The sequence below is a fragment of the Eupeodes corollae genome, chromosome 1 (genome assembly GCF_945859685.1).
Source record: "Eupeodes corollae chromosome 1, idEupCoro1.1, whole genome shotgun sequence".
Taxonomy (NCBI): Eukaryota; Metazoa; Arthropoda; class Insecta; order Diptera; family Syrphidae; genus Eupeodes; species Eupeodes corollae.
The window spans coordinates 149,559,750-149,585,038 of NC_079147.1; the positions used below are offsets into that span (position 1 = coordinate 149,559,750).

Below are 25,289 nucleotides of genomic sequence, written 5' to 3' on the forward strand. Positions count from 1 at the left end.
TTATAAATTTTTTTTTTAGGTTTTTATTTTTTGTAAGAAAACTGTCAATTCGATTTTTTTCAAACTTTAATTGAATGTTGACAACAAGATTTTTTAAAAGATAAAAGTAAATTAAAGCCAATATCTCAAAGTTTTGAAAAGATAATCGAGTCGAAAATCAATTTTTACCAACTTTTATAAATTTTTTTTAGGTTTTTATTTTTTGTAAAAAAAACTGTCAATTCGATTTTTCTCAACATTTTTCAAAATGTTGAAAACAATATTTCTTATAAGATAAAATAAGCTTAAAGCCTAAATTTCAAGTTTTTGAAAAGATATTTGAATCTATATTCAATTTTTACGAACTTTGAGTAATGTTTTTTTTTAGATTTTTATTTTTTATAAAAAAAAACTGTCAATTAGATTTTTCTCAAAATTTTATCAGATGTCAAAAACATTATTCTTCGTTGCACAAAATTGTTTTAGAGATGAAATCATATTTCAGTCGTAAAATTTTGGAGGTGACAAATTTTTTTTTCAGTCTTATTGATTTAAAAAAAAAACGTTATATTGATTTTTTTCAAAAAATTTACCTGTTTGGTATCACGTTACAATCTTTTATATAAAATTAAATTCAAGTCTGTAGCGTTTTTGGTTCGTAAGATATTTAGGGTTAACCAAAATTTTCACCTTTTTTGCAAACTGCTATTGTAAAAAAAACCACCTACGCAATTCTCTTGAGAGCCCTTTCTGCATCTTTCTGCCTTATTATCTGTATAACAACATTTATTTGAAGTCGATATCTCTTCTGGTTCTTGAGCTATGAACGAAGAAAAAAACATCGCGAACGTACGGACGTACGGACGTACAAACGTACGTACACACGCACGCACAGACATCTTTCTAAAAATCTTTTATTTCGACTCTAGGGACCTTGAAACGTCGAGAAATGTCAAAATTTTCAATTTGACAAATGGGACCCATTACAATAACTTCCTATGGGAAGTTAACAATGATTAAGATACCAAGTTTTTTTTAGAAATTTTCTTGGTTTTAGATTAAGTTCTCGTAATTTAGCATTAAACTTGTTCTTAGGTCAAAAGGCAGTAGTTATAAGATAATGGATTAACTTAGACCCACATAGGGCTATTTTTTAAGTTTTTGAAATTGACGCTAGTTTTTTTGAGAATTTTTGTTTAGTTTTAAGATAGTTTTAAGATTTTGATAAAATAAAAAAAAATGTATTTGCTCTAAAAATAGATTTTTATATTTAATTCAAAGCTCGTTACATAAACTGCATACATTTATTTCAGGCACATTTATAAAATTAAGTTCTGATTACTATTATTTGACATATAAAAATAAAATCATTTGTATTCAAAGCCTTCGTAAAAAAAATGACAATTAAAAGCAGGATCGTTAAGCTTTTAGCTTAAGGAAGTGGTTGCCAACCTATGCTTGGCCCTTCTTGATGTTCATCAGAACTAGTAACTCTTGCCGCTGTTCCCGGTACAGGCATTCCGTTGAAACCTTGAGCAGGATAAGGCAGCGTTGGTATAGCCGTCAAGTTTGCTGACGCTGATGGATAAGGCAATCCTAATGGTGAAGATGACGAAGGAATACCAGATGGATATGGTGGGCTTCCTTCTATTGGAGGTGGTGCTGAAGCTTGCGAAGACAATAATGATTGATTAGCTTCAGCTTCTTTTGTCAAAGGTATTTCATCATTTCCGGGCGCTGATGGTGTAGCAAAATTATGATAAACTGGATATTTTGGCACATAGGGATCCAGCTGCCGATGTTCGTCTGCATCTGTATCGATAAATGGTTTGTTCATTCCCGTAGCTTCTTCGAAAGATGGGGGAACTGAAAATGTTATTGATTTGTATAATTCACTCAAAATGATGTTTTTCTCTAATATTGTTCTTACCAACTGATCCATATTGTGGTGGCAAATCACCTCCATCCTCCCCAATATTATCAATTGGTGCTGTAGGCTGAACGGTAATCACATTATCAGGATTAGTGGCAGAAGCATACAGTGGAACAGTTCCTATAGTAATACCAGCATGCAAAACTTCATTGGTACTGAAGCAACCAGTTTCGATTTCAGCTCTCAAATAGTAGTAGACTTTAATAATATCATCACCACCGATCGTCGATGGTGGTAAGGGCGGGATCGTAAAACTCCCTTCATGTAATTTCTTACAAAATCTATTCGCACCATTTAGGTCCACTGTTGAAATAATGTTTTTCACTGTTTTGCTCTTATGCTCAGGCGATTCACTATGGAAGGATATTTTTTGAACAAGTTCCACAGTACATTCTTCAATATCCCTATCGGATTCATTGTCAAGAGTAATGGTGAAATTAAGTTTTTGGCCAGGTGCATAGCCTCCAAATTGAGTGCGTAACTCGGAGTTCATGGGTCCCGAAGCACAACAGCAACAACAGAAATACTTCTCTTCTGTTTCGATAATAGCTTGCTGCAAGTAAAATAGAAATAAAAATTAAAGTTGGTATTTTATAGATAAAAAAAAAGTTATAAGACTTACCAAATACGATGGATCCAAGTTGAGATTCAATGGATGAATAACAGTGAAACAGTTTGAATAGACGTTATCAAAACGCATAGGACGGTCCAATTTTAATTCAACTTCATAAGATACATGACCATGTTCGCCGGATATTGATGATGGAATTTGTTGTGGTAATGGGGTAGTGAAAGTATATTCGTGCGTACCACGTGGCAAATCCATGCCACCAACAACAAGTGTTTCTGAGTGCAAATATCTTCGATTTGCTGTGTATTCAACTGTGTAGTATTCGGTCTTATTGTCAGAACTATTATGTCGGCTTTTCTCTTCTGTCCATCGTACTTTTGCTTCTCCCTTGATTGTTATATAAATTCCTACAATGTCAATAAAAAGATATAATATGAATGAACACATTAATTGATTTGAATCAAATCGATCTTATTTCAAATATTTAAAAAAAATCGAAAAATACGAATTCGAATTTTCAGAATATGCACAAAATTGAAGGAAATTAGTTTTTGAACCTTCAGCCCCCTAATTTTTTTTATGTCAGGTGGTTTTAAACAAATGATCATCCAACTTCAAGATGGAACTATGAAACAAATCTATTCATCATTTTGAAGAGATTAGATTATTTCACTGAATATTTCAAAGGCATTTTATAGAGTTTGGTACCAAGGTCTCTTATCGCAAATATCACTGAATCTCTTCTTCGTTATGAATTACTTTCTTTACAATCACTGCAAGTTGTATTAAATGACTTTTAAATTTGATATCGATAAAATTAAAACTGGTGTGCATCAGGGATCCGTTTTTTCTCCAAACACTGTTGATTTAACTGATGTAAGTATACCCAGTTTTGAATATTCAAATTCTCATGCTTTTCCTTCGAAAGTGGACTTTAAACGGTAGAATATGATAAGTTCATTAAATACTGATCTTAACTGCATTATCCAAATAGGAGATGAAAAAAAATTAGGTGGTGCAACAAATTATAGAGAACCAGAGTCTAGTGGCTTATTACTATCAACCTTTCTTTTGTGTAAACAATGTCAGGGATAATGGAGACTCACAGTTTGTAGCTATGTCGAATTCGAAAGGTTTATTTTAGAAAACATTTTTTATTACAATTACAATTATAGGTATAAGATTTTTTTGTATTTTAGGAGCATATTTTTAAATAATTATTGTCAAAATGAATAAATTATTGAAAAAACCCTAAAAAATTATATATGAAAATAAAGGTTGTAAACTAAGCCACTTATTGGTGCCAAAAAAAATTAATATCATCATCGAATTTTAAAAGATATTATTGTACAAAAGTTTACCTAAAAAGTGCTGTTATTAAAAGGCTTGATTAAAAATAACTCAAAATATATAAATCATAAAAATGTTATTTTATTTTCATTTAAAAGATATTTTTGACACCTTTATTTTAATACCTTTTTGATTTTTCTAACTTTTCTGTATCCAAAGATATTTGCATTTACAGTCATGGAAAAAATAATAGAAACGACTTGTTTTGTTGGTAATGTTTAAATTTTCTTCGTTGAAATGCATTATTTTTTTAATGTTACATTTTTTATTTAAAGTATATTGAAGTACGCTTTCAATAATAGAGAAAAAAAAAATTGATTCAAAATTCAAATAACAAAAAATTAACTCAATTTATTTCCATTGGAAAAAAAAAAATAGAAACAATAGACTTAAAACTAATTAACACAATTTTTCTTAAACTTAAACAATAAAATATAATTTTTTTTTAATATTTTGTTGTGCCATCACGATTTTTTAGTACTTCGGTGCACCTGCGACCCATGGAGTCCACTAACTTGGCACAAGTGAAGGGCTCAATGGAGTACCACTCTTCCTGCACTTTTTCCCACAGCTCGTCTTTATTTTTGGATTTAAATCCACCAAGTCTCTTTTTTAATATTCCCCACAGATGCTCTATGGGATTTAAGTCCGGGGATTGTGACGGCCATTCCATTAGATGGACTTTGTCGTCCTTGAACCACTGTTTTGCGAGTCGGGATGAGTGTTTGGGGTCATTGTCCTGCATATACTCCCACACTAACGGCATATTTTCTTCGGCAAATGGCAACATTATATTTTTAAGGATATCAACGTAACCTGTGGCCGTCAAAACATCCTTAATCCAATAAATTGGTCCCACACCTGAAGCCGAAAAAACATCCCCAAAGCATAATGTTGCCACCGCCATGCTTAACGGTCTTTATCGTGTGTTTGGGATCGTATGTGGTGTTCTTGGGGCGCCTTACCTTTGGTTTTCCATCGGATCCAAATAAATTTATCTTTGTCTCATCTGACCGCAAGACATTTTTCCAATTTGGCCGCATTGAATTCGCCTTCGCAAAAGTGATTCGATTTTTAATATTTTTTTGGCTGAGCAGTGGAACTTTCCTTGCAGAATGCGCCCTCAAGTCCATTTCTATAAGCCTATTTCTAATCGTCCGGCTTGTGACTGGAGCATTTAACTCCTTCCTAAGGTCCTCCGACGATAAAAATGGATTCCTCTTCGATTCTCGTACCAATAAGGCATCGAACCTTTTGGAGGTTGCCCGCTTTCTGCCGCGCTGCTCCTGTTGTTGTTCAAAATTAATGGCGGTAAATACTTTCTTTTTTGAACAATTCATTAGGCCTGCAATTTCCGCCATTGATTTGCCTTCATTTTTGAGATTTTTCATCAACTCTCGTTCTTCGTTTGAGCAATGTAACCCGCGGCCCATGCTGAAAGTGTTAATAACAATTAGAAAACAAATTTCGCGATAAATGCTATTTTGACCCTTTTGTTTTCTCAAATAACCATGTATGTCGAAAAAGTGCTGATTTTTAATGGTTGGACATTTCGAACTTCAATCTCAAATATCTCGGATCTACCATAAGTTATCGACAAAATATTTTTGCAGATATATCCGGCTTGGAACAACCTTTAATTTGATACCAAATTCATTGGTGTACACTCCGGGCCGAAAATGAGCATACCCCTTTCATAAACTTTGTATAAAAGACAAAGATTTGATACTTTTCAAAACCATCAAACAATTAATTCGCAAGGGAAATTGTGTGCTTTAATTTTACACTCTTTTGGTTGTCTTTCGCATTTTTAAAGTTGCATATTAAAAAAAAAATGATTAAGGTGAGTTTCTGATTGTGGACAATTTAATCTTTGGAAAAGTATTGCTTTGTTTGTGTGAGGCACTAATAAATTAATAAATACGTTTTTTTAAACATTTTTAAAATAAATTTAGACTTGAAAATTCTATTTTAAATGAAATTTAAAAAAAACTATAAAAAAATTCTCATTATTTAAGAACTTCAGCATGGTTTGTTGTCGAACGCGCCCACGAAACTTTCTAAACTTTACTCACACTTTCTCACATTTAATCCTCTGCATCTTGCAAGCGGATGTCAGTCCAAATGGAATGGGCTTTAGTATCCGTCGGATGCGTTCCGGCAACGTAAACAACTGACTGACAACTTCGATTGGTTACACACTTTCTTCGCAACGCATTTACATTGGACGCAACACAAAAAGTAGCCGAACTTTTCTCTCCGGCTGATCCGTTGACATCAGCTGCCAATAAAAGACATGTATATTAATATGGTGCTTCCCTGTGCTGCGACTTCGTTCTGATAATGTTTGTTCACTCTTGTTTAGTTGCCAATAGTAAAAGGTGTTTTATCGAAAATTCAATTTCTCTTAAAATTGTGTTTTTTTGTGAAGGTTTTTAAAAAATACTATTCAATTTCTTATAAATATTATGGTTGCTTTTATACGACAGCGATGTTTGATCTTTTTTCTCCTAATCGAGAAAATTGTATCTGCCTAATTAAAATACAAATATAAACAAAAAAAAACGAATAGAAAAGTTAACTGATTTTTTTGTAAATAAAATACAAAAATCAGCTTGCACATTATTATTCTACATTTTCGTAAATTATTATGACATCGATTCTGACATTTATTTTTTTAATCTAGTAAACTGAAAAAACACATTAAGTATAGCTTTTATCAGTTCTATAAAATGATCTGCAGTTCTTTAGTACGCACTGGGTTAAGTAAATTAAACAGACCTAGTAATTTCAATTAAACTGTCAAACAACGAAATGTATTCAGTGTGGCAGCACCAAAAATACTTCATTTAACAAGATGGGAATTTCAGACTGACATTTCGGTTTGCCTGCAAGCTACTGAGAACTATATGCGAGCAAATGTGCGTGAAATGATGCAAAAACCAAACCCATTCTCGGATTTACTCCTCAGGCCGATCAAATTGCTTCATTATGAAAGTATCATGGCCGCGTTCAAAAACGAAACAATCCTAACCAACAATATCTGAAGTGCTAACATAATTATAAATGGAATTGGACAAAACTGATAATTTTTCCAAAAATTTGTTTTAATTGCAAACGATACTTTAAACCAATTTGAATACTAAAAATCTATAATCTAAAAATGACAACTTGGTTTAATTAAAAATTTCGTTTCTTCTTATTATTTTTGTACTCGTTCTGTAATTAGGAAATTGTTTGGTCTGATTTGGTAGTGGAGATGTTTCGGAAGTGCAATTTTAGTCTTAAAAGTAACTACAAAAGCTATTTTAATCGACCTGATAATTTTTGTATTTTAAAATTACGAAATTTGTTGCATATGAAAGTTTGAAGACATTTTAAAATGTGATCAATTATATATGTTAAGAAATAATTGGCTGCTATTAATGCTAAATTTTTTTCTTAAAACACTAAACACTAACCTATGCTTCATATCTGAAAACTATTGCTTATGTATATTTTCTTTTATGTTCTCCATTTATAAAATGTAATTTATGGTAGTATTTATTATATTAAGAAAAACAAAAACATATACCTAAGTAAAACTCATTAATTTTTTTTATTATTATGAGCAGCATTTTTACTAAACATACCCTTCAAACAATAATACTCGTGTTTTATTGGAAAATGTATCAATAGTATAGTAGGATTTTACACAAATAACAAAAACAATATCCATAGTATGAATAACACCGATAAAAGATAGAGTGGAATCTTACTATGGATGGGGTTTTGACATTTATGCGAGTATCGAATGGATCTCATGTGATTTCGTTCTCAAATGTTGATACGATTGATATTACATTTGTATCTCGATGGCTGTGTTCGTTGAGTACTTGTGCAATTATGTATGTGTTTTCCATTGGGGAAAAAATCAATCTGCTACTGTTGATATTATTTAGTTATTTGTTAATGAAAATGGAGGAAACAATAGAAAATATAATTGAGTTTTGATATGTTTCCACCAAATGTTTATCTCAGTTCAGATTTAATAAATCTTTTTGGTGTTTCCACCGCACAAGAAGTTTTAAAAATGATTAAGTATGACAGCACTTTCTAAAATGCAAATGGTTTTCGATGTTTTTTATGAAGTTTAAGTGAGATAATTTGATTCGTGTTAAACAATGAAGAACTGATTAGTTCAGCACCATATAAGAATAAGCTATCTACTCCATGTCCAGTTGTGTTTGTAATTTGACTAAAACAAAACTATATTTTTCATGCAAATAAACAGACCATAATGCATTATCTGTTAAACCAACTCCTCCACAAAGGTTTTTCTTCTCAAATTTTGACACGACTCCAATCCGAAGGGAATGGAGTCAAATCAAGCTCTTTTCAACTCGATTCATGTACATAAAGAATTGAGGCGATCTTCAAGCACGCTTCAACACCACATGTTAATGTAGTGGTCTACGAACAAACCCCCTCCTTGAAGCTATTGTTAAATGATTTTTTTTTATAAAATGTCACTTTCTAGGGGTTTTCTTACCATTTCTTCTTGGAAATTGTCAAGTTTATTAATTTTAGTTAGTTTTGTTTTTGCTAACATAATTTTAACATTTGATTTTCACAAAACTTTCTGCAATTTGTGTGTTGTTTTTTTTTTTGTTATTATTCTGACGGATCTTCTCTCAGTTGTACCAATTTCTAAGTACAAGAATCTGGCTACTATCGATCGTTTTGTTGGCAATTTGTCACTGTACTATATATGGAATACCAAAAAAAAACACCTAATAAAACTTAAATTTTGGTAACTAAACATATTTAAGGAATGTATGAAAATTATATTTTGCGTTAAACTGTGTGAATTCACTAAAAAAAAACTTCTGTACGTCAACAATAAGCATTCATGTATATTACATGGTGTATTGAATGAGTCGTGCATGAATGCAAAACGATATTTTTTATAAAATTTACATTTCATTTGCTTTCAACTGATTTCTTTTTTAAATATTGGTGTTTTTTGAAAGCAAATAATTCCATCAATCAAGAATGTTATGAATAAGGTTTTTTTTTTTTAACCCTTTTTTTAAATTTAATATTTGTTGGATTTGAATTAGTGGATAATTTGTGAGTAGTTACCATGTGGCATAGCACGATATTTGATGTTAGTACTCAGATGCGAGACAATCGATTGGTGCCGGTGTTGAAAATTCACAGAAAACTCGATATGATTGTGAAATCTACGGAGAACTATTTCAAATTGAAATTAAAAAGTAATCCGGCTCGAAGGACCAAGTTTATTGATGTGATTATCTTTAATTTGTTTTTAACGAAATGCTGGTTCGAGAAAATCATAATAAGAAAAAAAAGGCGTCAAAAAATTTCTCCTTTTTATTAAAATTTTTGGGTTTGACAGATGATTGAAAAAATTATTTCGTATGCAAGTGTTTTTTTTTCACTCTTTCTAATGAGTTTTATTTTATTGCTATTTTCAAATCCAACAATATTATTTATTAATCAAAATGAAATTAAAAAATAGTTGCAAGTTTAAATTATGGAAAACAAACTATAAATATAATTGGATTAACTAATTTGGTACAGATTGAAAATCACTTTCAAAAATAATACTTGGGCCGTTCATATAGTAGAATTGAAAAAAATGCACTCGCCCCTTAACTTGATGATTCTTCGAACGCATCTTTGATACAATAATCCGAGGTGAATTCTGTAATTTAAAGAATTTTGTGGTGAATATTGTAAATTAATGAAATAGTTATAATAAACTGATATTGAACATTCTTTTTCAAAACAAAAAAGTACACTGGTTCGCTATCAATAAAATGACTTCCGAGTAAAAGCTTAAAACTGACTCTTTCATCGGAAAAAGTAAAAAGAAAAATCTGTAAAAAAACTTATTCACCTCCCCACTTTGTTGTTGCTTTGCAAAGTGCCGATAGCCCACCGCGTCGTTTTGTTGTTGGTTTTCTCATGTATTGATTTCAAAATTACACATACAGACAGTATCAAAATTACAAATATGTACAGCAATTGTCAAAATTACAAATACAACAATGTAAACAAACGGATTTTGGGGAGTGAAACGTACGAAAGATCCCCATTTTGGTAAATGGAGTATTTTGGTCAGTTTCTAACGTCAATGTCAATGGATCCGTTGGCTTAACGCATTCGACGAATTTTATGGGTCGGCCCTTAAGATTCTCATCTTGGTTATTGAGTATTTTTAGACAGTACGTATAGTTATTGGTGATGGTGAGTTTTAAGTAGGAATCTTAAGTTCTCAGGTGCTCGATTAGTTGTTTTGATTCAAAGCTATTTTTAACTTCCCATAGGAAGTTATTGTAATGGGTCCGATTTGTCAAATTGAAAATTTTGACATTTCTCGACGTTTCAATGTCCCTGGAGTCGAAATAAAAGATTTTTAGAAAGATGTCTGTGCGTGCGTGTGTACGTACGTTTGTACGTCCGTACGTTCGCGACGTTTTTTTCGTCGTCCATTGCTCAAGAACCAGAAGAGATATCGACTTCAAATAAATTTTGTTATACAGATAATAAGGCAGAAGATGCAGAAAGGGCTCTCACGAAAATTGCGTGGGTGGTTTTTCTAACATAGCAGTTTGAAAAAAAGGTGAACATTTTGGTTAACCTTAAATATCTTGCGAACCAAAAACGCTAGAGACTTGAATTAAATTTCATATAATATATTGTAACGTGATACCAAACAGGTATATTTTTTGAAAAAAAAATCAATATAACGGTTTTTTTATAAATCAATAAAACTGAAAAAAAAAATTTGTCACCTCCAAAATTTTACGACTGCAATATGATTTCATCTCTAAAAAAATTTTGTGCAACGAAGAATAATGTTTTTGACATCTGATAAAATTTTGAGAAAAATCTAATTGACATTTTTTTTTACAAAAAATAAAAACCTAAAAAAAAATGTATAAAAGTTTGTAAAAATTAATTTTCGACTCAAATATCTTTTCAAAACTTTAAGATATTGGCTTAAATTCACTTTTATCTTTCAAAACATCGTGTTGTCAACATTCAGTTAAAGTTTGAAAAAAATCGATTTGACAGTTTTTGTACAAAAAATTAAAAACCGAAAAAAAATTAACCAAAGTTCGTAAAAAATGATTTTGGACTCAAATATCTTTTAAAAACTTTGAGAAAATAGGTTCTAACTAATTTTTTCTTATAAGAAATATTGTTTTCAACATTAGGAAAAATTTTGAAAAAAAACCAAATTGACAGTTTTTTTACAAAAAAAAAAACCTGAAAAAAATGTATAAAAGTTGGTAAAAATTGATTTTCGACTCAAATATCTCTTCAAAAATTTTAAATATTGGGTTCATACTAATTTTATCTTATAAAAAATATTGTTTTCAACATTAGGACAAAATTTGCGAAAAATCGAATTGACAGTTTTTTTTACAAAAAATAAAACTCTAAAAAAAAAGAATACTAAAACTTGGTAAAAATTTACTTTCGGCTCAAATAGCTTTTTAAAAATTAAAAATATTGGCTTCAAACTTATTTTATTTCAGATAAAATATTGTTTTCAATATTCAGTAATTTTTATATAAATATCCAACAGTCCGTTTTTTCTTAAAAAATAAAATCTACAAAAAATAGTGCTCAAATTTGGTAAAAATACATATAGACAAACTTTTAAGCAAGACAAATCGACAGACGGGATGGGAAGTTATCAGTGTGGGTCGCATCCCAGCCTCTTTTTAAATTTTGTATTGATTCAATTTTCAAACAAAATAATTTGATTCACCCTAATATTCAATATACTTATACTCCCATAGATACTTAAATAGTTGCGTTTATTACATAACTTTTATAGCAGATACTTTGTTATTGTTTTTCTGGTTATCTATGAACGATTTCGCTCAAAATAATTAAATGTATCAATTAAAACTTTGAGGTCTTCTTACTTTCAACCACTTCAAGTTTAAAAAAAAAGAGAAACAAATATAAAATTAAGAGAGAAGAAATTAAGATATACTCTTTGGCATAAACTTTTCTCATCATCACAACACGAGACACTACGCTCTTTTGATCAGAGTTATCAATTTTAGTTGCACTTTGCGATCAGAATTGCACTGATCTTAGGAATCAAATATAACAATTCACCATATACAAAATTTTAATTATTTAATTCAACTCAATAAATAAAATATTTTAACATTATTAAGTAAAATATGTAAACTAAAGCATACCCCGAATATTTTTTACTTTATCGGTTTTAAGAATTATTTTTCCATTTAAAACATCTCCACTGTAATACACTGCATCTGGGTGATCGTACATAAATGCGCATGATGACGGCATTTTTCACAAGACCGAAAATAAGAAATAAATTATTTAACGTATATCTTTCGCATGAAAATACATAAAAAGATTAACGACCCGCGCCGCAAGCTCTCCCAAGTGACCTCGATTATCGCTTGAAGACGACTATTTTAATTTAACGTTTGGTTGTTTGGCGTTCGCGTTGGGATTTGGGTTTGGTTGGGCTCTACGCTCTACGTCTACCACGGCAGCTTGGCGGCTTTTTTCGTTAGATAGAAATAAACAACAAAGTATCTAATCGTCGAATAATTAAAATTTTAGTGGTTTTTTGCATTCTGTTAATGTTGAATGTTGATAGATTTTGATTCTCGTTGGGAGCATATTGCAGGATGACGTCACCAGACCAGCGTTCTCTTTTCTAATAAACATTAACATAAACATAACAAACAACAACGAAGAAGCCGGGCGAGACCAAAATCTGAATTTTTGTCATGCGCCATCACGACGTTCATTCCGTATCTTCTTTAAACATGATTATATAAGTATAACACATAGATATAAATAGTATACTGAGTCTGAGTGTATAGACTTTAGTCGCGTTTATAGTTTATGAGTCAGGGTTGCCACGTCTTGAATTAGCCGAAAATAAATATGATACCAATACAAAAATGTAAACATTTTATTCATGTTCATTTATTACCTTAAAAATAAGTTAAATAAATTTTGTTTTCATAAAAATAACATTATCTATCTCGTTTTTAGGTATATAAGTTGATTTCGTCTATTTAAATTCGTAAATTGAAATTTTAGTTTTGTTAAATAGGTTTTTAGGCGAAAACAGTATTTTACCAACTGTAGTAGCATTTCATAAATTTTTACAAATTGGATGAATGAAATTAATTTGAGAGATATCAAGACCCGAACATAAATTTTTACGAAATTTCCGTACCTACTATTTTTTGTAGATTTAATTTTTTTTATGAAAAAACAGACTGTTGAATTTTTATAAAAAAAACTACTGAATATCGAAAACAATGTTTTCTGTACAGTAAAAAGAGTTGGTAGGCAATATTTTTAATTTTTAAAACATATTGAGTCGTAAGAAAATTTGTACCAAGATTTAGTATAGTTTTTTCGTTAAGTTTTTATTTTTTGTAAAAAAACTGCTAATTCGATTTTCCTCATAATTTTACTGAGTGCTGACAACAATAGTTTTTAGAAGATAAAAATAGTTTAAAGCCAATGTCTCAAGGTTTTGAAAAAATAGTTGAGTCGAAAATCAATTTTTACCAACTTTTGTTACATTTTCTTTTAAGTTTTTATTTTTTATAAGAAAAACTATAATTCTGATTTTTCTCAAAATTTTACCAGATGTTAAAAACGTTATTTTTCGTGGCACAAAATAATTTTGGAGATGGAATCATTTTTTATTCACACAATTTTCTGGGTGACAAGTTTTTTGTCTTCAGTGTTTTTTGGTTTATAAAAAAACCGTTAATAGTGTTTTTTCCTAAAAAAACATTCTGGTTTGGTATCACGTTTCAGTATATAATATAAAATTTAAAAAGAGGCTGGGATGCAACCCACACTGATAACTTCCCAACTTGTCTGTCGATTTGTCTTGCTTAAAAGTAGTATCAATTTTTACCAAATTTGCGTACTATTTTTTGTAGATTTTATTTTTTATGGAAAAATGGACTGATAAATTTTATTGTAAAAATTATTGAATATCGAAAACAATATTTTCTGTGAAATAAAATAAGTTTTAAGCCATTATTTTAAATTTTTGAAAAGCTATTTGAGTCGAAAGTAAATTTCTACCAAGTTTTATTATTGTTTTTTTTTTAGAGTTTAATTTTTTGTAAAAAAACTGTCAATTCGATATAAGATAATATTAGTTTGAAGCCAATATTTCATATTTTTGAAAAGATATTTGAGTCGAAAATCAATTTTTACCAACTTTTATACACTCTTTTTTAAGGTTTAAATTTTTTGTAATAAAACTGTCCATTCGATTTTTCTCAAAATTTGTACTTATGTTGTAAACAATATTTCTTATAAGTAAAAATTAGGTAAAAGCTACTATCTCAAATTTTTGAAAAAGATATTTGAGTCGAAAATCATTTTTTACCAACTTCTGTTAATTTTTTTCGTTTTTTTTTTTTTTAAACTGTCAATGACATTTTTTTTTCACAATTTTACTGAATGTTGACAACAATATTTTTTGATAGATAAAAGCGAATTAAAGCCACAATCTCAAAGTTTTGAAAAGATATTTGAATCGAAAAACAATTTTTACCAACTTTTATTAATCTTTTTTTTGGTTTTTATTTTTTTGTATAAAAAATGTCAATTTGATTTTTCTCAACATTTTTGAGAATGTTGAAAACAATATTTCTTATAAGATAAAATAAAGTTAAAGCCAATATTTCAAATTTTTGAAAAGATATTTGAGTTGAAAATCAATTTTAATCAACTTTGAGTAATGTTGTTTTTTAGATTTTTATTTTTTATTACAAAAAACTGTCATTATGCACAAAATTGTTTTTGAGATTAAATCATATTTTAGTCTTAAAATTTTGGAGGTGACAAATTTTGTTTACGTTTTTTTTTATTAAATTAAATGGATTTTTTAATTCAAGTCTTTAGCGGTTTTGGTTCGTAAGATATTTAGGGTTAACTAAAATTTTAACCTTTTTTTCAAACTGCTATGGTAAAAGAAATCACCCACTCAATTTTCTTGAGAGCCCTTTCTGTATCTTTCTTCCTTATTATCTGTATAACAAAATTTATTTGAAATCGATATCTCTTCTTGTTCTTGAGCTATGGACGACGAAAAAAAAGTCGCGAACGTACGGACTTACGTACACTTGCACGCACAGACATCTATGGGAACTTAGTAACTTAAGTCTCTAGCGTGTTTGGTTCGTGAGATATTTAGGGTTAACCAAAATGTTCAGCTTTTTTTTTAAATTCTATGGTAAAAAAAACACCCACGCATTTTCTTGGCCTTATAACGTCGCGAAATTTCAAAATTTTCAATTCGACAATATTTCGAAAACAGTTCATCATTTGTTTTCGAAATTTAAATGTAAAACGTATAATATTACTTCTATTTACTGAACAATTGTATACATATAAAATTATACATACATATTTATCTACAAAATTAACAAATTTTTTTCCAAATAAATTTTAAAATTCTGGAAGTAATTTTAGACAGACTCTTTGGATACATGAGCAACTGTATAACGGAAAAATCCCCAAAAACTAAAGCATTGCCAAGATTTATTTACAAACGCACATACGTATGTATCTTGATATATTCTTACGAGCTAATCGGTTAACTTGGCAAGCCTGTTATGAGAGTGTAAGAGTGTTGCCATATTCGACACTTTTCAAACAGAGCCAAAAAACTTGCGTTTAATGTAATTTATGTATATATACACAGATTTTTTTTTGTTGTTTTTGAAATTAGAATGACCTAATGAGACTATCACGAAATATTTTACAGTGTATCACAGCTTATTTAACCTACCCCTTTTTAAAGAATTCAAACGGGTATAGCTCCTTAACGAAAAATCTTATAATCAAAATAAAAAAACACAGAAAGGTCAATTGACTTTTGAACCTAAGTAATATACCTTCATTCATTAATTCCATTATAAAAAGAAACGAAAACAAAATGTATTCGATATTTTAATGTCACAACTTATTTCACCCGCTTAAAAAAAATGTACAAAATTTAAACGATAATTTCTTTAATTTCTTATATTTTTTATGCTCCCCCCTGTTGCATTATAACTGTTTTAAGAAGGTTCAGATTTGATTCCAACAAATTTGTGGTCATATCAGGGAATAACTTACCTATTCTTCAATTAAGACAGTCTTTAGATCGGTTTTGCTCGAAATTTTTCGTTTTCGAATGTTTTCTCTGTCCTGCAGTTCTTTATTGTTCTTGCGCTATACTTAGGATTACCCATCGGATCCAAAGCCTTAAATTTGTTCCTCACAAAATTTTGGATCCTTAGTGATGTGCTCTTTTGCACACTTCAAACGACAAGCTCATTTTTGGGCTTTATTGCTTACGACCATTAGTTTAGTATACTATTTTTTAAAATGCGCGGGACGGTTTCTGCGCAACAAGACTTACCTAACATACTCTCCATCTTGCTAGCCAGTTTTGGTGCCGATAACTTGGTGTTTTGCTTCACTTTTTGAACAATATATCGTCCATCCGAGGAAATTAATATTTTATTTGGAGCATTTCTTCCTATATTACCAACTCGATTTCCGGGCACAAAACGGTTGATTTTTTGACCGTCCCATTATTCCAGATATTACAAATTTCTGCATTTTTTCTCCGAAAAAACCTAAGGTAATGATGGAGGACTAATGCACGCTTCTTAATTGTTGTACGCTTTCCCCTCGTCGTTGTAACACGTGGCTCCTTTTAAATATTTGTATGTTTGTATAAATGCACTTTTAAAACTTCAAAGAAGAAAATAATATTTTGAATTCGTTTATTTACTTATTTCATTTTTATAAATATCAATATAATTTAAATTTTGGAAAACGTCTAAGAAACTGTTTTCAAAATGGAATTTGTAACTTCCAATAGGAAGTTATTGTATCGGTCCGATTTGTCAATTTGAAAATATTGACATTTCTCGACGTTTCAAGGTTCCTAGACTTCAAATGAATTTTGTTATGCAGATAATAATGCAGAAAGTACTCGCAATAGAATGAGTGGCTGGTTTTTTTAGCAAAGCAATTAAAAAAAGGAAACATTTTGGTTAACTTAAATATCTCACGAACTATTTAGTAACGCTAAAGACTTCAATTTAATTTTATCATCTAAATTGTGAAGTTATACCAAACTGATACAAAATCCAACTAAAGGTTTTTTATATGTACATACAAAATATGAAAAAAAAGAAATAGTTATCATCTCGATTATTTTACGAACAAAAACCTATTTCATCTAAAAAATAATTTTTTGCAACGAAGAATAACGTTTTTGACATGTGGTAGAATTTTGAGAAAAATAAAATCAATTCAACATTGCTAAAAATTGCTAGAAATTGATTTTGGAATAAAATATCTTTTTGGAAACTAAATTTAATTTCATGTTCTAAAAAATATAATTTTCAACATTTAGTAAAATTTTCGAAAAGCTCGAATTGACAGTATTTTTACAAAAAAGAAAATAAATATAAAAAAACATTAATAAAATTTGGTAAAATCTTAACTAAAAATATTCGCTTGAAGCTAATTTCATTTTTTCAAAAATATTGTTTTTATTTTACATTCAGTACAGTTTTTATAAAAATCAAACTGTCAGTTTTTTTTTATACAAATTAAAATCTGCAAGAAATAAAGGGTGATTTTTTTGAGGTTAGGATTTTCATGCATTAGTATTTGACAGATCACGCGGGATTTCAGACATGGTGTCAAAGAGAAAGATGCTCAGTATGCTTTGACATTTCATCATGAATAGACTTACTAACGAGCAACGCTTGCAAATCATTGAATTTTATTACCAAAATCAGTGTTCGGTTCGAAATGTGTTTCGCGCTTTACGTCCGATTTATGGTCTACATAATCGACCAAGTGAGCAAACAATTAATACGATTGTGACCAAGTTTCGCAATCAGTTTACTTTATTGGACATTAAACTAACCACACGAATGCGTACAGTGCGTACAGAAGAGAATATTGCGTCTGTTTCTGAGAGTGTTGCTGAAGACCGTGAAATGTCGATTCGTCGCCGTTCGCAGCAATTGGGTTTGTGTTATTCGACCACATGGAAGATTTTACGCAAAGATCTTGGTGTAAAACCATATAAAATACAGCTCGTGAAAGAACTGAAGCCGAACGATCTGCCACAACGTCGAATTTTCAGTGAATGGGCCCTAGAAAAGTTGGCAGAAAATCCGCTTTTTTATCGACAAATTTTGTTCAGCGATGAGGCTCATTTCTGGTTGAATGGCTACGTAAATAAGCAAAATTGCCGCATTTGGAGTGAAGAGCAACCAGAATCCGTTCAAGAACTGCCCATGCATCCCGAAAAATGCACTGTTTGGTGTGGTTTGTACGCTGGTGGAATCATTGGACCGTATTTTTTCAAAGATGCTGTTGGACGCCACGTTACGGTGAATGGCGATCGCTATCGTTCAATGCTAACAAACTTTTTGTTGCCAAAAATGTAAGAACTGAACTTGGTTGACATGTGGTTTCAACAAGATGGCGCTACATGCCACACAGCTCGCGATACTATGGCCATTTTGAGGGAAAACTTCAGAGAACAATTCATCTCAAGGAATGGACCGGTAAGTTGGCCACCAAGATCATGCGATTTGACGCCTTTAGACTATTTTTTGTGGGGCTACGTCAAGTCTAAAGTCTACACAAATAAGCCAGCAACTATTCCAGCTTTGGAAGACAACATTTCCGAAGAAATTCGGGCTATTCCGGCCGAAATGCTCGAAAATGTTACCCAAAATTGGACTTTCCGAATGGACCACCTAAGACGCAGCCGCGGTCAACATTTAAATGAAATTATCTTCAAAAAGTAAATGTCATGGACCAATCTAACTTTTCAAATAAAGAATCGATGAGATGCGTTTTTTTTTTTTTTAAAGTTCTCAAGCTCTTAAAAAATCACCGTTTATCTTTGACCGTCCAATCAGGAATATTACAAATTTCTGCATTTTCTCTCCGAAAAAGCCTAAGGTAATGATGGAGGACTAATACACGCTTCTTAATTGTTGTACGTTTTCCCCTCGTCGTTGTAACACGTGTATCCTTCATGAAAACTAACCAAAACTGATATTTCTGTATGCAAAGACATGTACGAAATAAGAACCGCTAATATTAATTTTGTGCAGGCTTAACTGATTTTTAGAAACTGTGGGACAATTAAGCATTGCAAAATTGCATTTGTTTTGTTTTAATAAAGTAAAATATAATATGATGTTTTGAGTTTTCAATTTATGAAAAAGGAATGGGTTAAATGAGCTGATGTGACCCACTGTATGTATAACCGAACTAAATTAAAAATCAATTTCTTATAAAGGGTGATTTTTTTGAGGTTAGGATTTTCATGCATTAGTATTTGACAGATCACGCGGGATTTCAGACATGGTGTCAAAGAGAAAGATGCTCAGTATGCTTTGACATTTCATCATGAATAGACTTACTAACGAGCAACGCTTGCAAATCATTGAATTTTATTACCAAAATCAGTGTTCGGTTCGAAATGTGTTTCGCGCTTTACGTCCGATTTATAGTCTACATAATCGACCAAGTGAGCAAACAATTAATGTGATTGTGACCAAGTTTCGCACTCAGTTTACTTTATTGGACATTAAACCAACTACACGAATGCGTACAGTGCGTACAGAAGAGAATATTGCGTCTGTTTCTGAGAGTGTTGCTGAAGACCGTGAAATGTCGATTCGTCGCCGTTCGCAGCAATTGGGTTTGTGTTATTCGACCACATGGAAGATTTTACGCAAAGATCTTGGTGTAAAACCGTATAAAATACAGCTCGTGCAAGAACTGAAGCCGAACGATCTGCCACAACGTCGAATTTTAAGTGAATGGGCCCTAGAAAAGTTGGCAGAAAATCCGCTTTTTTATCGACAAATTTTGTTCAGCGATGAGGCTCATTTCTGGTTGAATGGCTACGTAAATAAGCAAAATTGCCGCATTTGGAGTGAAGAGCAACCAGAAGCCGTTCAAGAACTGCCCATGCATCCCGAAAAATGCACTGTTTGGTGTGGTTTGTACGCTGGTGGAATCATTGGACCGTATTTTTTCAATGATGCTGTTGGACGCAACGTTACGGTGAATGGCGATCGCTATCGTTCAATGCTAACAAACTTTTTGTTGCCAAAAATGGAAGAACTGAACTTGGTTGACATGTGGTTTCAACAAGATGGCGCTACATGCCACACAGCTCGCAATTCTATGGCCATTTGGAGGGAAAACTTCGGAGAACAATTCATCTCAAGGAATGGACCGGTAAGTTGGCCACCAAGATCATGCGATTTGACGCCTTGAGACTATTTTTTGTGGGGCTACGTCAAGTCTAAAGTCTACACAAATAAGCCAGCAACTATTCCAGCTTTGGAAGACAACATTTCCGAAGAAATTCGGGCTATTCCGGCCGAAATGCTCGAAAAAGTTACCCAAAATTGGACTTTCCGAATGGACCACCTAAGACGCAGCCGCGATCAACATTTAAATGAAATTATCTTCAAAAAGTAAATGTCATGGACCAATCTAACGTTTCAAATAAAGAATCGATGAGATTTTGCAAATTTTATGCGTTTTTTTTTTTTTTTAAAGTTCTCAAGCTCTTAAAAAATCACCGTTTAGTACACATAACTGGTAAAAATTGATATCCGATTTTCGCTATCTCGTGACGTAAGATATTGTTCTTAGAAAAATCTAATCTGTATTTGTTTATATAAAAAATACAGATTTTAAAGAAATGCTAAAAATTGGTTTTCAACAAAAAATCTCTTTAGCAAAAATAAGTTTTGAAAGTAAACTATTCCATTATATGCAAAATATTGTTGATAGTTTTGCTTAATTCTTTTTTTTTTGAAAATTTAAACTGACAAAAACTGAAGAGAAATGGTTTTCAAATCAAGTATTAAGAGAACAAAGAAATATATTAGATTTAAAATTATTAATCTCATACAAGACAAACCGACAGACATCTCAGCTTCTTCGTTGTTTTTTTATCATAAGTATACGATAAAAATCCATTTTATTAATAAATCGTGATTTGAGTTATTTAAGATTCAATAATCATGAAAGAATCTGAAATAAAAATTAAAAATATTTAAATTTGACAACAATAAAATAGAGCACTTCTTTTTATTATTAAATAAAATAATAGGTTATTATTATTAATGTTATATAGTGATCCAAGTTTTATAGTTTTAAAGTGCTTTCGAGTACTACGAGTCTTAAGTTTCTTATGGTATTTAAATAAAATCTTTAAAAAATCTTAAGACGCGATACACTTATCTATCTACTACTTCCGTATAACTAGTGTCAGAAAACTCAATAATATGGGCCTTGAAAAAATATTTGATCTTAAAAAAAAAATTAGGTGGCGCAACAATCCATGAAGGACCAGAGCCTAGTGACTTACAACTCTCAACCATTCCCGTGTGCGAGTAATGTTGTCAGAGTTGGATTGGACCTACAGTTTATATGCTGAATCAGACAAGCATTACTCTTGGAGGATTTGTCAATTCCTCGCAAGAGTAAGTATACGTGAAAAAGTTAGGTGGCACAGGCAGGGATTGAACCCAGGACACCCCATGCATGACAGTCCAACGCACTTTTTTTTTTTTAATTTTTTTTTTTAAATTCATTTTTTTAATTCATTCTTAAACCTATCTTACAGCTAGACAAACATTCATAAAACTACCCTAATTATCCATAACTTACAACTAACTTAATGGTCCCATACAGACACTCTAAGTTAAACTATAACACTAACTACTAATGCCTTTCGGCCCTAAGATCTATTTTAACTTCAATTCAATTTTATTTATTTTTGTATTAATTAGAAAATTTAAATCTAATATCAATATCCTTTTTATTTTTGCTTAAAAACTACTTAAATAAGGTCCCTAATATAAAACTTTAAACTAACTTAAACTACCTATTGTACCTATAATCTACTTAAAACTAGAACAACCACAGCAGCAAATGTAACGTTTTTTGTTTTTGTATTTTACTATATTTAAAGGATTTTTTTAAAAATTTTTTTTTTTGTTTTTTTATATTCCATGTTTTTTTTTCTTTTTTTATTATTTTTTTTTGTTATTTTTTTTAATTTTTTTAATTTTTTTTTTGTATTTTTTTTGTGCCACCATGCGTATTCTACTTAAAACTAAACCCTAAAACTATAAAACAAGTATGTAAGCCGGCCAAGGATTAAACCCCATCCCCACTACCCACTATCAAGTGCCGATTGAAGCCACCAAAACTGGTTCTCCTGCTTCACCCTATCAGTTCGGTCCGGCTCGGACACAGCCCTACTGAACCGAAGGAGCTCCGCTCCACCTTATGCCATTACGTCCCGATTGTACGAGAGTCGCCTATCCACGGTTCTTCATCTGACGTGGTAGATTAACGGAACTGCCAATTTATCCTGTATCAGACCGCATTTGTCTAAAAAGAGGAATGGCTCTGGTGGAATAAAGCCGCTCAAGCGAGCACTTTCAAAATACTCGTCGATCGGATAGAACGCCCCGAAAATTAAATTGTTGGTCGAAGACATAGCTCTTGCAATGTGACCTCGAACGAGTTTTATCACGAAATTGTCAATTCTGTTGATTCGAGCCCCGTTGTATAGGACCTCGTTAGAATAGTAATGCACATAAGAAGACTCGGCTGTTCGAAATAAGCCGGTACAGCGTCGTAAACACCCGAAACTTCTCCATCTGGGAAGGGGCAACGTTGAACCACACAGGACAGCCATAAACGATCATTGGCCGTATGAGGGCCATGTAGCAAATTACCTTCACTCTGGGGTCAAGTCGACTGCTTAAAAACAGCCGTTTCGTCAGAGCAAAGGCTCCTCTGGCCCTGGTCAGAGCAGCATTTATATGTCTGTCGAAATATAAATACTGAACTAACCAGATACCGAGGTACTTCACTACACTTTTGCTCGCTAATGGCTGCCCGTGAAGATCAATGATGACCATCTTGCGCCAATTCTTACACGTATCCCTCGTGGCCCCAGCCAACGGAGTTCGGAACAGAATTGTCTCCGACTTCTGGACATTTATTTTCAGTTTCCAGTCGTCGCAATATCGCTGAATCTTGTCGAAATCACGCTGCAATAGAATTCTAATAACTTCAATCTTACGGGCCGTTCTGTACGCAATTAGATCGTCGGCGTACGCAATTGCCTTTGTAAGACTACCTATCAGATCGCTGGTTTAAATGCTGAAGAGAATCGGCGAATTCACCGCTCCCTGTTGAAGACCATTTTTAATTGTGAATGTTGTGGTAGAAGTTATATTGCCACTTTTGACAACAAACTTTCTACCGTTAAGCATATCATAAAGTATATACAACAATGGCTTGCTTATGCCAAGCCTTCTCAGTTTTAGGTAAAGACCCTCTAACCATACGGTGTCAAAGGTCTTTTCCAAATCAACCAGAACAGCACCTGTGTCAGTCCAACGCACTCACCATCACGCTACGGGTTCTTATACGATATACATACATATATACGAGTATACCCCGCTAAGGCAGGAGGAATGCTTAAAAAATAACAAATTCTTCAATACTTATTACAACAAAGAACTATACTTTTTAAAAGGTTAAATCAGAGGTGGAATCGGCTAATGTGACAAGTGACTAACACATTTTTGAAAGTCAAATTGACTATCACCGAGCTTTTCGATTAGAATTGTCAGAACTCATTATTGCTATGGTGAAGTTTTAAAATGATTTCTATAAAATATCTAAATAAAATTATTAAATTGGCTGTGTTTTAATAACATTGTTACTTTTCTCGTGTTTTTTTTTCGAATGTCGTAAGCTTTGTCCGTCACATGAATGTGTTTTTGTATGTACCTAAAAAAGATAACTGAACAAATTTTCCATCCGTTTTTCTGTAAGAGTCTAGTAGCTCTATTCAGAAACGACATATTTGTAGGCAAATGACTATCACATTTTTGTTATGTGACAGCTTTTAAGGTATCAATTTGACTATCACCTTAGACTGTCATTTATCAACAATTGCCTTAGCCGATTCCACACCAGATAAATTTTGAACATTTCTGTATCTAAAAAAATAAAATGCGAATTTTGAAGTAATCTTGTGTCATTGTACACATTTTCACCTCCAGCCAAGGATACCAAAAAACGGGAGAATTTTTTCGACCCTAGAGAGAATGTAGAAAATAGGAAAAACAGAAAACAAATTCCATTATACGAGTATAGCAAATTCAAACAAAAACATATCAGGATTTTTGTAACTCTAAACCAAGCAAAATGTACATTCTCAATGTCAACCCCTTACTTCAATTTCTTGAATTTTGTATTTACCGTTTTATAATTAACATGACTTGCAAATGCAGTTGAAAGATGTTAGAATACATCTACTTTAGTCAAAAATTTAAATAAAGCTCAAAACACTTGTAGACTGTTTTATGTCAAAACAATATATTGCAAATCTTTCTGATGTTTTTGAAGTTATTTCGAATGATGGAAGTAATTTTTTACCTTTTTAAGAAATTTACCTGTGCCCATTTTTAAATGAGATGCTCATATCAAAACGATCTGAATTTAGTGAGTTTGAAATTAATTTGTTTAAAAAAGCTGTAGGAAGAAAAGAGCGATTCAATTTTTCTGATGACGGATAAATCTTTAAGCTCCCCGAATTTAAAAAATATGATTAATTCTTCGCTAATTCCCCTTTGTAGACATTTTTCTCATTCATTTACTCAATCTGAGATTAGTGATCTTCAAAAACTGTTTCCAAAATATGACAAAAATTGGTTTCATACATTTTTTATTTTCTTCCACACAGTGGAGCAAGAGTTGAGAGGGCTTTTTCGGAAATAAATTTGAACAAAACTATGTTAAGAACTAAGTTTGAAAACAGGACCCCTTACGGAAATCTCCATACTAAATTGTAAATGAAAGATCGACATTTTGAGAAACTAGAAAGATGAAATAGAACTAGGACTACGAGTATGGGGGAAAAAAAAAACTTTTGTATGAAAAAAAGGAAATCGACTTGTCAAAAGTCTGGCAACTCTGGCTCCAGAACTTTTTAATTGTAATTTCTGTATTTGCAACATACATAATTAGTTTTATAGTTCAATACGCTTAGTTTTAGTTGACTTGGTTGACTTAGTTGGAACGCCCTAATCAATACAAATTAAAGAATTTTGATGACAGATTATGAGAATCTTTTGTCTCCACACTTAAATTTAGCAAACTACTTGGCTATACATTTGGGCATCCATATACTACACACCCACTGACTTTAAAAACATATTTTTGATTATTTTCTCTCAAACGTAGGCGAGACGCCACTCCACTCTGACCACACAATTGCTTTCAAGTATATTCTCAAAATGTTACTTTTAAAGCTAT

The 25,289-nt window shown here is 31.5% G+C and overlaps 2 protein-coding genes across 2 annotated transcripts in view; both read right to left on the reverse strand.

The window, feature by feature from the left end:
- LOC129938480 (arrestin domain-containing protein 3-like) overlaps positions 1-25,289 on the reverse strand; it is a 378,789-nt gene that overhangs the window by 45,397 nt on the left and 308,103 nt on the right. The window lies entirely within an intron of this gene.
- LOC129938477 (arrestin domain-containing protein 17-like) lies at positions 1,224-12,409 on the reverse strand. The gene is made up of 4 exons (XM_056046082.1): positions 12,068-12,409; positions 2,535-2,890; positions 1,910-2,465; positions 1,224-1,845 (listed from the first exon to the last, which is right to left on the reverse strand). Exons 1-4 carry the CDS (start codon positions 12,177-12,179, stop codon positions 1,412-1,414), a joined length of 1,458 nt encoding a protein of 485 aa, XP_055902057.1. The 5' UTR covers positions 12,180-12,409; the 3' UTR covers positions 1,224-1,411.